The sequence below is a fragment of the Microchirus variegatus genome, assembly GCF_963457635.1.
Source record: "Microchirus variegatus genome assembly, chromosome: 18".
Lineage (NCBI taxonomy): Eukaryota > Metazoa > Chordata > Actinopteri > Pleuronectiformes > Soleidae > Microchirus > Microchirus variegatus.
In genome coordinates, this window is record NC_139819.1 from 5,521,496 (window position 1) to 5,537,610 (window position 16,115).

The 16,115-nt window shown below is 43.2% G+C and overlaps 2 protein-coding genes across 2 annotated transcripts; one reads left to right on the forward strand and one right to left on the reverse strand.

Annotated features, from left to right (window-relative positions):
- Positions 1-911: 911 nt before the first annotated feature.
- fancg (FA complementation group G) lies at positions 912-6,416 on the reverse strand (the record flags this gene model as incomplete). Its single annotated transcript, XM_083904473.1, has 14 exons — positions 912-1,031; positions 1,103-1,217; positions 1,643-1,816; positions 1,907-1,947; positions 2,031-2,347; positions 2,860-2,926; positions 3,012-3,172; positions 3,257-3,403; positions 3,959-4,089; positions 4,349-4,502; positions 5,111-5,289; positions 5,398-5,523; positions 5,615-5,714; positions 6,348-6,416. 14 exons carry the CDS (start codon positions 6,414-6,416, stop codon positions 938-940), a joined length of 1,875 nt encoding a protein of 624 aa, XP_083760599.1. The 3' UTR covers positions 912-937.
- A 5,348-nt stretch (positions 6,417-11,764) lies between these two features.
- LOC310940104 (neurofilament medium polypeptide-like) lies at positions 11,765-15,654 on the forward strand (the record flags this gene model as incomplete). Its single annotated transcript, XM_083905034.1, has 4 exons — positions 11,765-12,521; positions 13,925-14,124; positions 14,225-14,349; positions 14,424-15,654. 4 exons carry the CDS (start codon positions 11,765-11,767, stop codon positions 15,652-15,654), a joined length of 2,313 nt encoding a protein of 770 aa, XP_083761160.1.
- Positions 15,655-16,115: the final 461 nt, after the last annotated feature.

Genomic DNA, 16,115 nt, shown 5'->3' on the forward strand with positions numbered 1-16,115 from the left:
AGCCAATCGGAGAACCTTGAACTCTGTGACTAAAATCTTAGGACTGTGGAGGGCAGCATAACACCTCTCAGTGCACACAGCCTGCCTGGAATTACTACAAGAACCCTTGACCGGTAAATGCAGACCAGCTGTGTCGAACTCAAATTAACCAGGGACCAATGAGCGTCCAGTGTGGTCAAAAGGGGGCCGGTCTAGAGAAAACAACACCGTTCAGTAGCAGGTGGGCAACATGAGCTTCAAATTAGAACACTAATATTCCATCAGAGACATTCACGATGATATGACACAGAAATTCAAAGTAAAGGTATTTGTTTGATATGGAATACCTCGTGATAAAAACATATAATATAAAATACATATACTTCTATCAAAATGTAATAATAAAAACATATTTAATGTTGAACGTAATACAGAATAGTGCAATAATTGCAACCAAATGTCTTATTACATTACATTATAATAAATATATTGCTAGCAAACTAGCCCACTATGTTTTCATTATAACATGATATTAAGTTGTGGGCTGCATGTGGCCCCCGGGCCGCCAGTTTGACACCTCTCGGTAAACAGTAGCAGTGTGTGTTGTTATAGTATTGTGTTACATTCATACCGGCATGTCTTGGTTATAGGGAGTGCTTATTTGTGTAACCGTTGCCCTTCTACTATCTTGATTAAGTCTTATCTTTCTCCTCTGACCTCTGCCATCCATCCACCGCTTTATCCTGGTGTCAATCCCAGCTGACATAGGGCAAAAGGTGGGGTACCATGTGATGAAATATTTGTATTAACAAGCAGGCGAACAGGTGTACCTGAGAATAAATTAGTTTTGCTCTTCAAGGCATTTTACTGTGTATCTCAGTACATGCTTGCAGGTTGCAAGTTTCAATTCATAGGCCAGAAGGAGCTGAAAGTGTTCAGTGGGTCTTTGTTTGTGCCGCTAGACAGGACCAAGTTGTTGTATTCTTTGCCGCAGCTCTGTGGAGTCCAATGAAGGTCCAGACTGCATTTCCCGTAAGTACAGTGAAAGATCTCTGCAATGCAAAAAAATAACAATTTAAAAAAAGGAACTTGAATGGATAAAAATAAAAGGGCAATCTCTTACTCCACTGGGGTTTGTGCGTTGAGGCTCCAGCTCTTCTCCCAACAAGCTGCTGCCTCCCGTCTCCTGCCAAGCCTCCACAGCACTTCACCACACCAGAGCTCTGCACCCACACACTCTATGAGACAGCACATGCAACATGATGAGGACCCACAACCTGTCCATGTCAACACCAACAGTTGTTAGCTCACACTGAAATGCAAATGTCTCGAAACCGGAAAGATATGATGCGAAGATCACATTTTGTATATTGATGATTTGAATACAGTACAAGTACAACAATTTACAGAGTCTTCAATTTGAAATAAAAGATACAAAATTGTAATATTCTACTTGATAGACTCAATATTTCAGTCTGGAAATACAGTGATATCTAAACTTGAAACAAGAAAACATATAGGGAAAGGTATCACAGACTAAAGAAGGTGTAGATTTTAATAGGTGAGCTTTTTTCTTAGTGGATAAAATCCATTTCTACTTCTGTCACTGCTAGCAACATCTCACGGTAACGGTTTGTAAAGTTGTGTTCTGTCTATACTGTACCAGGGAAAGCCTGCACACTGAGCAGGAGGTCTCTCAGTGCCTCTTTCAGTTTGTCCATCTGGGTGAAGCTGATGCCTCTACCAGCGAGTGAAAGCCCCTTTAGCCTTTGAAGGACGCACAGATGTGTTCCTTGCTTGACAACCATGCCTGCGCTGGGTATCTGTGGTTGGAAACCTGTAAATGATGCATACTTTAAAGATCAACTAAAAGGTTTTCCAACATGACAGTGCCCCAAAGTCTCAATAAAGTCAGTGAATTACTTACCTTTCTTTTTAAAGCGGACCTTCACCAGCAGGTTGATACACCTGTAATGAATATACACATATTATATTACAGTATTTGCTGTTTTACTTGATCATTTTACGGCAATAATAAAAAGACAAGAGACCTAGTGTAGTGAGTCACAGCTTGTTTCCAGTCTTTCAGGTGAGTGTGGCAGTGGCCCAGCAGCAGGTAGGCAGCCCCGGTCCAGAGCAACACAGCTACCTTATCTACCCCCTCTGCACCCACATCCCTGGTCCCAGACTCACTGCTCTCCTCTGGATCTTCCAACACCAGCCTCTCTGGCAGCAGTTCCGCAGTCGTGCTGACGACTTCGTTGCAAAGTGCCATGCAGTCAAAAGGCCGCCGGGCCATGAGCATGGCAGCACCAGCCTCCAGGTAAATCTGGGGCAACCCGGGGAGTGCCGGGGCTTTAGCATCTACCTGAGAAAGAGACAGGAAAAACTTTTGAGAAGCCAAAGGAGGCTTAACAATAACAAGATTCATACCTCAGATTAGCACTTAAAGTACATATACTTAAATGTATCTCACATGGATGGCATGGCAATTGCATGTGTAAATAAAAAAATGTGTTTACAAGTAGGAAAACCTGGTCCCAAACAGGCAGAACCAAATATCATAGGCACTGCTTAGGGCTAAGATTTGAAATGTCAGATGTGTCTTGAATGAAGATAATGTAAATGTTGATTTCAGTAATGTAGAAAGATTGTTCAAAAAAGGGTTGTGTTTCAACGTGTACAGATTAAAAGAAGTCTACAAAAAAGGAGCATGTGGTGTTTTCAATGAGTAAATGAATACATTTTGAAAAGCTCCAGGCAAGAAATAATCTCAACTATAGCAAAACATTTTGGCTTTTTCCACAAATTAGCTTGTGCTGTATATTCAGAACTCACTGCTACATGATCTTGCACGTCTGTCAGTGTTTTCATTCTTGCTCCATGTGGATCCTCTGAGTGAAGAGCAGCCAGCAGGTCCAGATAATATTCCACGCCCTCTGACAGCCTGCAGAAACAGCAACCACACCCATTTACCAACTGCAGAGATCACAGTGTGTCTCCATCAGTGACTCTGAGCTTTGTCTTCTCACCTCTCATGAAGCACACACTTCAGGGCCAGATTGTGAAGGACAGAGAGGGCAGAGGGAACAGAGAGCTGGCTGTTTAGTGACTGGCTGCAGAGCAGTAACGACGGATTGAGGAGGTGAACATCTGCCAGAGCAGGCACTGAAGCAGAGGGCAACATCAACATCTGTCAGAAAAGAGAGGGTTTTATGCTTTAATTAGTAGCATACAATAGTATCCAGTATATGTACAATATATGCACCTCACTCACCGAGTGCAGTAAGCGAAGAGCTTGTTTCTCAGCCTGTGTGTTTCCCAGCTGTCTGTAGATGAGCATGCTCTGGTACAGAGCACACACACAGCGCGAGTCGGTTTCCAGTGCCTTCCTGTAACACTGCAGTGCCATCTGAGGGCAACTCTGGAGACAAGAGCAAACAAAACACACAGATACAAACTTACTGCATGCTCAAACGTGAGAGAATCATCCATTTTCTAATAGTAGTCTAATATGTTATTTTCAGTTTTTAAGGACTGAGATGAAAATATCTTTTTTTTAATGCAGCACATTTTTTGATATTCCGGCCAAAGAAGTTTTTGACGTCTCTGAAATAAATCCAGACCTAGCTCCTGAATCAGTTGGTCAAGTACAGAATGTACTGACCAGGGTTCCCAAACCTTGGTTGACAACAAATTCAAGGACCTTAACCGGGCCACATCCATCAAATTCAAGGACAGAATGTGCTGACACAGCTTAATATGGGAGAGCAACTTGTAAGAGCAGTGATTGTCCTTGGGATCCTGGTGAAAGTCCGTCTTTGTCATTTTATTTTGGTGAGACAGAGATGAAAGCTCTCAGCTTTTGGTCGCTTAGTAACGACAGAGGCGACCTTGGATAAAAAATACCTGTGACATCTTCCATGTTTTTGTCAAGAATGCTTAGAAGTTGTATGTGAACAGCCACTTAAATGCGTACCATGTGGGCAAGGCAGGACCCGGAGAGGTGATGCACGTATGCTGCTAGAGCTCTTGGTGCCGACAGGGAAGTGGCTTTCTGCAGACCAGACAAAGCCTCTGAACTCTGGCCTTCCGCCAGTCTTTCAGCACCTAAATGAAACACACAAACACAGCAAAGCGTTCGATTTAATAATGCAGTGCCACATACATAATGACTCCTTGTATGCATCACTGTCAATTTCCTCACTTTAAACAGAAATACTGCCTGGTAATGATAGGGTGTGTGTGTGTGTGCAACCACAGTTTACTCAGCTCTCACACTCACCATTTAAACTCTATTTTTGATTCAGTTGTTTTTTTTCATTTATTAACACCAAGATAAACAGAAAAAGAAACTATTATTGTTTACCTTGGGTAATGGAAGTGCAGATCTGTAAGAGTTCAGCAAGCTTTCTTGGTTCTGTCACCAGCAGTGGAGCGTCAGAGCACCTTCCTCTGCCTTTACTCCCCCTGTCATCCTCACCTCCTGCACACACTGTCTCTACCAGAGAGGACAGGTCCTCCTGCATCACAGGGAAATAACACAGTATAACTTTGCATAGTAGTTTTCTTATTTTTTTATCATTCTGCCATACTGAAAATCTGATTTTAATTTACAGACACATTCTGAACGGTACAAATTCATACCATACGCCTGTCTTCAAATGGTGCAAAATGCCGCAGTGCGTCTTTTAAGTGGCACTTTTCCCCCATTCCAGCTTGTTTAGCACTCCACTGGCTGCCATTACATTTTAGGATTCATTTTAAAATGCTTTTATTTGTTTTTAAATCCCTCAACGGCCTTGTCCCGTCCTACCTCTCTGAGCTATTACACCCTCACACACCTACCTACTCACTCAGGCCTCTTCTCCACTCATCTCTCTTTATTGGCATTTGTCACTATTTTATTTTTGTTATTTGTTTTGTTTTAATTGTGTTTTATTATGTGGCTGTACGTTTACTCATGTTTTATGTCTTTTCATTAATTTTAGTTCTTTATGATGTTTTTTTATTGCCTGATGTGAGCTTTTATGATTTTTATTTATTATGATACGTTGGTCCACTGTGGAGTGCCTAACAAATAAAGTTTGATTGTGTTGGATACCACCAGAATTTAAAATTAGTTTCTTACCTGAAATTGCTGTATAGTGTTCAGCTGACAGGTGGCCAACCATATCGCCCACTGCAGACAGAGAAGGTGCAGCAAGCAGGAATGTAAAGCCGTGTTTCCAGATGATTTCAGAACACTTCTCCAAAATGCAGGAAGGTCAGAAGCAACAGGGTGAAGGTCGCCCTCTGTCGTCTGTAGAGCTGCAGGACAAAAGAACGAGTGATCAAAGTTTGATATTTGATATGAAATGAAACTGGGTGGATGACATTAGTCACAATTTTCATCATTTCACAGTGTACAGTAACTACCTCTCTGTATGGCTTGTGTGAGAAGCAGCTCAGCGTCTGTGAACTGCGACTGGGCTACGGTGCACACGCAGGCGTTGAATGCCACTGACAGCTCCAAATGAGTGCCATCTGCACGAGGAGGGACACCTGCAGGGCGAGGATTATGGAGGGTGGAGATGCATAAACGAAACTCAGCGACTATTTAATATATGGGAAGAGGTGAAAGAAGATGGAGCACCTTGGATTTTCCTCAAAAGTTTATGAAACTCGGAGGAACAACACCGGAGACGATTCTGGTTCTGATCTTGACTCAAGGTGTCTCTTCCTCCATACTGCTGCTGGGATGAAGAATGTTGTAATGTTACATCGCTAGTCCAAAAATGACTGGAGAGAGGTGGCATTGAAAATAAATAACTAGGACTGTATGCTATCAAGGTGGACAGCATTCTCAATACGGAAACTATATCTAATAATATCCAGATAATGGAAATTCCACATGATTAACGTAATGTGGGCAATAATATGTCACAGTAAGTGTCACCCTTAGTGTGTGTGTGTATAATATAATATAAAGTAATCATTTGGTTCATAAAATGTGTTTCCCAAACCTGGAAATTATGATGTTTTCAAATATCTTGTTTTGTAGACAAACCAAAATATATTCAGTTTTAATGATTTCTTTGCTACATGGATTAAAGAAGATTAAAGAAGCTGAACATTAAAACAATAAACCTATCATCAAAATGGTTGACAATGTAATAAAATGTAAACAATACATACTAAACAGTTTGCATGACTGATCGAGTATGTTCTGCAGGCACACATTTAACGTTAGCCGTAATATAAACATGAATATTATGTTTTACTTTCTCTGTATCTACTCTTTAGAATTAGCATCTTAGAAAGATCAGTGCATACTTGTTCATGTTAGAGAAGCTAACAAACGATACATCGAACTTTTAAAATCGTACCTTCAGTTTGTTTACCAACTCGTTGTTTTCCTTCATCCATTCATTTGATAAACATATCGGCTGATACATTTTTATCACGTTAATGACAAAAAATAAAAGCAAAAACAACGTTGTTGTTGATGTTTTCGAACTTTCCCTCGTCCTCGCAGGACTCCTGCGCTAACAGGAAGTAAGGAGGAAGCGTCCGGTGACTCACACACACAGAGGCGGTGCTGCCACCTGTGGGCACCCCGGGGAATTACAAACGACAGCCTGTTATGGCGCTGTCCGACCAGCAGGTGCTGCTGTGACAGTTTCAGTGTTGTTCTGGAAACTCTTCAGCCAGTCGAACTAAACAAAACCGAACTGAAGCGCTTTGTGTTTGGTCATGGTTTCCGGTTTCGACGCGTGTAAATAATCAAATTATTCATGGCTGAGTTCCATTTAACTTCCTCGGTTACGATAAAAACGTAAACGTTGGTTCAGTGTCCTTATTGTGTCTGCGTTTTCCTGCTTAAACATGTCAAAATGGCTGCTGTGCTAAATGCTCCTCTGAGTTTACAACCTTGTAAACAAAATACATGGACACACAATGTGTTTAATTCGGTATGTATACAGCCTTGGCCACAGTGCCATATGACTACAATCACACACACACACAGGTGTAATGCAAGTAAACACAAGCCAAGTCCTTAATTTTTACAACAGCTGAGTCATCCCTCAGACTGCCAGGACAGCTATTTTTCTAGTTGTCCCTGCACAAGGTGACTCTCCCCCCCAGTTCTTCTCCTCTATCACCCTCTGTCCTGCCTCCATCCGTCAGTGCATCATCCTGCTCCTGGCGTGGAATTGTCATCTTTCTTTTTCATTTCACTCAAACCACTCAGGGATCTAAATATACACCACCACGGGAAGAAGAAAAACAATAACAAAGGAAGCTCCTGACTCACAGCTGCATGGATACACAACAAGAACACAAGTCCAGTGCTCTCCATCTTCCCCTCTTCCATCCCCTGAGACTGGTTTCCTGACATTTTCCTCTGCATCGATCCTGCTATTTTTCCATCTCTGTCTCTGTCCTTCAAGAACAAGGACACTACATTGGAAAGAAGCTCCCACCTTCACTCTCAGTGTCATCCACATGGCAGGACTTCAAACACTCATTTAATAAGTTGCTCTCAACAGTGTCAGGGGCAACAATATATTCATTAAATAGCCTAAACTTTGTCTGTTTCATCATCCGTTAAAACTACACGGACAGCAGAATTTCACAAATACTACTTTGTTGTGTCAGTTGTTGTAACATCAGAATAACACACAATAAAATGCTGTTTCCGTTGTGTTCCAGCTCCTGTTTCACGGTTCGTGGTTCATATAACGAGACAGACATCGACAAACGCACAAGCTGACGTGTGACACGCGAGATCTTCACATTCACGGCAGCTGAATTCTGCCTTCTCTGCTACATTCTGCTCATGTATAAAACATGAGGCTATAGGAGAGGGAGAGAGGGAGGTGACACGCGAGATGACGACACGATCTGTGCTTTAGTTTTTAACCACATTTATGTCAAGAAAAATACCCAAAAAACTGATCAAATGTGAAAGACTGCGTTTAATAAAAAAAAACTAGGTTATATGCTGAAAAATTGATAGTGTGATAATTATAGCAAAATATTATTTCGTTATGACATTATATAAAGTGGCGGGCCACATAAACTCGATTGGACGGCCACATGTGGCCTGTGAGCCACGGGTTTAAGACATCTTAGCTAATACTGCCTTGTTAAAATAGTTTTGAATTCAAATGTTATATAATTCAAGATACTTTATTGTTATTATGCAAGCATAGCAAAATTTCCTCCAGAGACTCTCAGCACACATTGAAATGACAGAGATAAATAAAAACACTTATAGTGCAAAAAATAGAAAAATAATAATACAAATAATAATGTTGAAATTCATCCTATGTCCCACACGAGTTGGCCATTGTTATTACCAAGCTATTACTTGGCAATTATCATAAAATAAGATAGTATTACTAGATTATTTCTTCCCTACACTCTTAGAAATAAGGGTTCCAAAAGTGTCGTTTTACCAGGGCTGAGGTTCTACCTGGTTCCAGTGAGAACCATTTTTCCTGAATAAAGGGTTTTAAAAGGGTTCTTGGTGGAACCCTCCAAAAGGGTTCCAGGTGGAACCTTTTCTACCTGAAGCCAAAAAGGGTTCTCCTATGAGGACAAGCCGAAGAACCTTATATGGTTCTACTTAGCACTTTTATTTCTTAGAGTGTAGTACAAAATTAAAACCATATTGTAACTCACTAAGTGTTAAAGGTGCCATATGTAAGAATGTGGACAAAAACGGTTACTACATTCAAATTCAAAATTCAGAGGTCTTTTAGGTTTCGTTTTCTGACGTAACTGGCAACCCGTAGTTGCTGGGGAGATGAGACTCTACTGACTGCAATGATTGGTAGATGGCGGTAGGTGGCGCCACATGCCAAAACACGATTTCATAACATAAACATGATTTGCAGTCTGCAAAATATTTTTTTTAATGCAAATATTTTGTCTGTACTGTTGTTGTTGGTGAGTTCAGTTTGTTATATGAACATTATTCCTGAGTCTCTGTGACATATTAGGAGGATTTTATGGCCATTTGCTTTAGATTTATCACATAATGCACCTTTTATATATTTTTTTAGTGTACGTTTTAAGTGAAAATTAAGAATCTTGAATAAGTTTATAATAAAATATATATAAAGTGCTGGAATGATTGGAAAGATGCAGACTCTATAATCTGGTATGGCTTTCCACCCCATTTACAATAATCCATATCATAAAATGTCACAACAACCATCTTGTTGTGGATGCTTTATTATTTTATTGATATTCTCCTTACGTCCCTTGTTCACAGGGATGAATAATTGCCGAATGATTGTTTTTCGTCTCCCCACCTCAAGACGGAAAAAAGTGCACAATGTCCCCCCCACCACCGTGAAGCTGCGTGGGTCTGCAGAATAAACTCCCTCACCCTAAATGTGAGCAATCGATAGGTGCTGCTGTACGTGCTCTTCAGTCTCCTCACAAGCAGACATCATCCCTGTAGATCAGCAGAGACGAGGCCTCGTTTGTGTTTTTTGTGCGCGAATGCTGTATCATCGTCGGCTCAGTGGACGGACGCGGACACAGACACCGTGGTGTGTGCAGAAGACACTGTTTATGAATCTGCACATCTGGGGATTATTAATGAGCATGCAGCAACAAGAAGAAGCAGCAGCAGCAGTGGCTAAAATATGAAAATAGAGGGAGTAAGACATTTTTGTGTGGAAGCAAAGGAAAAAAAACAGAGAGAGTCTGTCAATGGCCCAGCAATTGAGTGGATTCCCGTGGGATGGCACGGATCTGCAAACTCACACTGCAGCAGTAAGAGGAGCATCAGCAGAACACGCTCGCACACCAACATCATCACTTCACGCACACCGTGATGCCTCCTCAAAATGTGACTGTGTACGAGGAACAAAAATAATGAGATATAGGAAGTGCTGCATCAGTGTTTGGTGGTGGGGGGAAAAAAATCCCCTCTGGTGATCGACACATAGGGTCAGGTATCAGTGTCGGTATCGGTCTGATACTGGTCAGAATCACCGGATCGTATATCGGACAGATAAAAATGTAAAATGTGATACAGTACAAAAAAATCCAGCAACAGAGTTTAAGCCGAGTCATGTTACACAGTTGGAAAATAGTGTTTTTCCTGAAATAGCCTTAAAATGACTCAGCACAAAAGTGTTGTTAAGAGCTTCATAGTTTAAAAAGTCTGAAATAAAAGTATCGGTCTGAGATCAGTATCGGTAGATACTGAAGTTTGTTATATTGGTATCGGACATGGAAAAGTGCTATCGTTCCATCCCAAACTAAACACTGTAGTGAAGCAAAAGATTTGGACTGAAGGTGAGCTGATACAATACTCACTATCGGTATTGGTTAGTATCAGTATCGGTCCGATACTGGTCAAAACCACTGGATCAGATATTAGACACATAAAAAAAAAGTCCAATACAAAAATCCTGTATATATCACATACTTCACTATGCACAGACTGCAAAAATGCCGATAAAAAGCATGCAACAGCATTTAAGCTGAGTCATCTTTGTTTCTTCTTTATGCCAGACAAATATTTCTTACACAGTTGGAGACTTATAACTTTGAAATAAAGCCCAAATTGGCACAAATGTACTTTGTTAAAAAGTCTAAAATAACAGTATCGGCCTGAGATCAATATCGGTATAGATTGTGATATCGATATCAAACATGGAAAAGTGGTATCGTTCTGTCCCTATCTCAACACTAAACACTAAATATTTATAGCTGAGCTGATATGATAATGGTCAAAAACCACTGGATCAGATATCAGTTGAAAATCCATCCGAAAAGAAATCGATCCAAAAATCCTATATATATCACATCAGCTTCATTATGCACAGAGTCTAAAAATGGCAGCAACAGCATTTCAGCTGAGTCATGTTTGTTTCTACTTTATGCGAGACAAATGTTTCTTACACAGTTGGAGACTTATATCTTTGAAATATAGCCCAAATTGGCACAAATGTACTTTGTTAAAAAAAATCTAAGATAACAGTATCGTCCTAGGTCGATATCGGTATAGATACTCGAGATTGTGATATCAGTATCATAGAAAAGTGGTATTGTTTCGTCCCTATCTCAACGCTGGTGAAACTATTTATAGAGGAGCTGACATGATAATGGTCAAAACTACTAGATCAGATATCAGATGAAAATCGATCCAAATATCCTATATATATATATAACATACTTCACTATGCACAGAGTCTAAAAATGTCAGCAACAGCATTTTAGCTGAGTCATGTTTGTTTCTTCTTTATGGGAGAAGTATATGTGTTACAAAGTTGGAGAATGATGTGTTTTAAATAGCTGGAAATGGCACAAATGTGTTGTTAACAGCTTGATAGATTTATTGGACTGATATATATTGGTACCTGAAGTTATGATATGATATCGGTATCTGTATCTGTCAATTTAGTTGGAAAAACTGTTGTAATGTGTTGATGTGATTGAAAACAGCCATCAAATATTTACCAATTCCTAACTTTTGAGTCACATCAACACATTTCAACCTTCAAACTCAGGCTTTTTCATGACTTATGTCTTTTCACTAAAAGACAGAACATTATTTCCCCATTAGATATAAAGTGACGCTTGACACTAAAATGAAGTAGTTCGAATAAAATAAATCTGGTGAACACCCTGAGGCTGAGGGTTGGTTTTAGTGGAGAAAAGATGTCTCTTTAAATGAAGTGCGCTCTTCTGCTGACTTGGTCACTTTTCCCTCCCTCCTATAAAAGCGGCGCGCTCCCCCTCCTGCTGCAGTCACTGCTCCTCTGGACCGGACAACATGAGTTTCACGGTGGATCATCACCTCTTCGGGCCGACCTCGTACCGCAAGGCTCGGCCTGCGTCCGTGTCCTCCAGCGGCTTCCACTCGCAGCGGCGCCGCCTCACGTACAGCCAGCCCTCCACCACCGCCGCCGACAGCCTGGACACCTTCAACGGCGACATGACGCGGAGGAGCGAGAAGGAGATCCTGCAGGCTCTCAACGACCGCTTCGCCGGCTACATCGACAAGGTGCGCAACCTCGAGATGCACAACCGCAACCTGGAGGCGGAGGCGGCGGCGCTGCGACAGAGCCAGGCCGGCCGCTCCTCCGTCGGGGAGCACTACGAGAGAGAGCTGTGCGACCTGCGCTCTGTGCTGCAGCAGCTGACCGGCGAGAAGACGCGTGCGGCTCTGGAGCACGAGCACCTGGAGGAGGACATCCAACACCTGCGGGTCAGGCTGGAGGATGAGGCGCGCAACCGGGAGGAGTTGGACGCCGCCTCCCGCGCCATGAAGAAGTACGCGGAGGAGTGCCGCCTGGCGCGCCTGGAGCTGGACAAGAAACTCCGCGCCCTGGAGGAGGAGGCCGAGTTCCTGAAGAAGAACCACGAGGAAGAAGTGGCCGAGCTCCTGGCTCAGATCCAGGGCGCGGAGGTGAGCTTCGACATGAGAGACGGGATCAAAGCGGACGTCACGAGCGCACTGCGAGAGATCCGCTCCCAGCTGGACACGCACACGTCCAAGAGCGCGACGCACGCGGAGGAATGGTTCAGAGGTGATGTTTCCCAAACTTTTTATACTCAGACCACATTCCCATTCAAATAATATAACTCAATTTGATGAATTATATAATGTAAGTCTAAATAAATGTGCATTATGTATATTGCTGTTTCTCCAACAGCAGATTGTTATAGGTATTGCAAAACATTTTATAGACCTTCATTTAAAAGGCTGGAATTTCATCAAATGTATTTGGCAAAAAAAAAACTACACTGACCCTGGTCTAAAAGGTTCAATTTCAGATTTAAAATCAGAGATTTAATCACTGCAAATACAAACAGCAGCGCCTGTTCTCTGTCCATGGTGCTGAAAGCCTCAAGCCCCCTCACTGTAGTTTAGGATGACTCAGGCTAAATATGAGCAGTTTTGGTCGACATTAAATAAATGTGGAGTTTATGTTTACTGACTCTCTAGGTAACAGAGTTATAACAGATCAAATTATTTGTTAATTTTATCCAGGAAATATATTTGGTTACAATTCTCCTCTAAATTAACCCAACAGTGAGGACACAGTGACTTGACAGTTTCACGATTCATAGTGATTCCTGCTGCAGAGCTTCAGATGTTTTCCTGCTGCCAAAAAGTTAAATTACATGGGAACATATAGAACATAATCTGTTTTTATTATTATAAACCACGGTTCCTGGTTTTAAATAATGCGCTTTTCTGTGGGTGCATTGCTGCCGCAGAATGACAATCTTTACTTATGGCAAGCACTGCATGAGGGAGAGCAGGAGAGAGAGAGGAGACTGCACTCTCACTCTGGGTAACAGTGGGTGTGCTCTTGTTTGCTCCTCGTGTGTGTGTGTGTGTTGTTACGTCTGCCTCTGTTTGTTCTGGCTGTTGACGGATCTGAAAAAGCTCCAGTCCAGTCGTGCCAAGGTCACAGATGAAGCTCTGTTCCTGGACTGGCTCGAGTCGAACTCTAAAGGCCAAAGTAGGGTTAAATGTAAACAGCACTTTAAAACAGTATGTCACTCCACTTAATGGTTCTTTACTCACCGACGCGTGAGGTCAGCACTCGTTTACGTGCTGACTCGATGCGCTCGATAAAGGTGCAAACGAAATGACCTTCCCTTTGACGTCCAGCTGACTGCAGCAGCAGCAGCAGCAGCAGCAGCAGCGAGGCTCGTTCACGCTTGGACGACGGGGGGGAAGCTGAGTCAGGCTCGTGAGTGACAGATGGTCACTGTCAAGGTCAATCGGACTCCCAGTGGTGAGTGTGTGCTCACTTAGGCCTTCAGTGCAGGGACAGGTCAAATCTAATCCAATCCAGCTTTATTTATATACCAGAAGTAACAGAATGATACAATTACTAAAAAGCTAAAAGAGATTTTAAAACAATCTCCACACTTCTAATCCACTAAGTGGTTTCTAAATGTCTCACATACTTTTCAGTCCGCATGGATCGCCTGTCTGAGACGGCCAGGACTAACCACGATGCCATCCGCGGGAGCCAGGAGGAGATCGCCGAGTACCGCCGCCAGCTCCAGAGCCGCACCATCGAGCTGGAGACTCTCCGGGGAACCAAGGAGTCCCTGGAGAGGCAGCGCATGGAGAGCGAAGACAGACACCATGATGACCTCAACTCGCTACAGGCACACGAAAATATCTCACCACTCACATCACTCACAAAAATCCATCAACTGCAAAAATCTTCACGTCATATTTCACCTGTGTCTGCTTTCATGTTTGCAGGAGACCATCAATCAGCTGGATAATGAGCTGAAAACCACCAAGTGGGAGATGGCCAGTCAACTAAAGGACTACCAGGACCTGTTGAATGTGAAGATGGCTCTGGATATCGAGATAGCAGCTTACAGGTTCGTCAGATCACGTCTTATTCTCTGTCGACAATTTACCGGGCCTCGTTTCCCAATGTTTGTCTTTGCACCAGGAAACTACTGGAGGGCGAGGAGAAGCGCTTTGTGTCAGGAGGAGCTCCGTACTCTTACTTTGAAGGCAGAGTCTCCGCTTACCTGAAAGTGAAAGGAGACGAGATCTCAGACACCGTCATCGTGGAGGAACAGACGGACGAGACCCAGGTGACAGAGGTCACCGTGGACGCAGACGAGGAGGAGAAGGAGGACGAGGAGAAGGAGGAGGAAGACGGAGAAGAGGAAACCAAAGAAGAGGAGGAAGAGGAAGAGAAAGAGGGAGAGGATAAGAAGGAGGAAGAGGAAGAGAAAGAAGAGGAGGGTGAAGGAGATGAGAAGGCAGAGGAAGAGGAAGCAGAGGAGGAAGAAGAGCAGCCCAAATCACCCGAAAAGGCTGCAAGCCCTCAGTCAAAATCCCCGCAACCTAAATCTCCTACTGTTACATCACCGGAATCTAAATCACCACAAAAGACACCGGAATCTAAATCACCAGCAGCCAAATCACCTGCAAAGTCGCCTGCAGTTAAATCCCCCGTGTCAAAATCCCCTGAATCCAAATCCCCTGAACCCAAGTCTCCTGAACCCAAGTCTCCGGTGAAAGAGAAGGCAAAGCCTGCCCCCGCCAAAGAGGAGGAGAAGAAGGAGGAGAAGCCTCAGCCCGCCAAGGAGGACAAGAAGGAGAAAGAACAACCTGTGAAGGAGGAGGAGAAGAAGCAGGAACCAAAGGAGAAAGCAGCAGAGAAGGAAGAAAAACCAGACGCAAAGAAGGCGGAGAGCAAAGAAGATAAAGCACCAAAGACGGATGACGCCTCAAAACCTGCTGCTCCGAGTAAGACCGCAGAAGATAAGCCTGCACCAAAGCCCGACGCCAAAGAGGAGAAGCCCTCTGCTCCAAAGTCAGAGCCGGAGGCGAAGCCTGCTCCTAAGGCCGAGCCTGAGAAAACAGAGGCAAAGAAGGAGGAGAAGAAGTCAGAAGAGAAGAAGCCAGAGGAGAAGAAACCAGAGGAGAAGAAGCCTGAGGAGAAGCCCGCACCCAAGGCCGAGCCCGAGAAAACAGAGAGCAAGAAAGAGGTGAAGAAACCAGAGGAGAAGCCTGCGCCGAAAGCAGAGAGTAAGAAAGAGGAGAAGAAGCCAGAGGAGAAGAAGGACACAAGTAAAGAAGAGAGCAAGGCGGTGAAGGACGAAGGCAAGGCGGAGAAATCCTCCAGCACCGAGTCAAAGGAGAGCAAGGAGGAGAAGACCAAGAAGTGAAAGGCGAGAAGCTGGAGATGCCAAAGAACTATTGAGGGAAGGCAGGGCCGAGAGGCTGGAGGTAACCGGCCGTTTAGACTGACACTGTAGTGTTCACATAAAAGCAGGTAACAGTATGTAAGCAATAGTGCTTTCCGTAGCAAATAAACCCCCACCCTCACCCCTCTGCGCCCTCAGTATGGCCATAACCCCCCCCCCCCCCCCCCGATGCTTCTGATGTATGACTGTAGTGAATGCAGAATGCTCTAAACTCTTCCATCTGAATGTGACGACCGCCCTTGACGATGAAAACAAGTGCATTTAAACCGAATCCCGCTGACGGGGATACGGCAGGAGCCTGCTGTACCGAGAAAAAGAAGTTAAAGATTGTGACACATGTTGAATATAAAAGTGTATATTTAAGGAGATACAAATACGTCTATATTATATTTACACACGCACATCGGTTTAAGACTTATTTA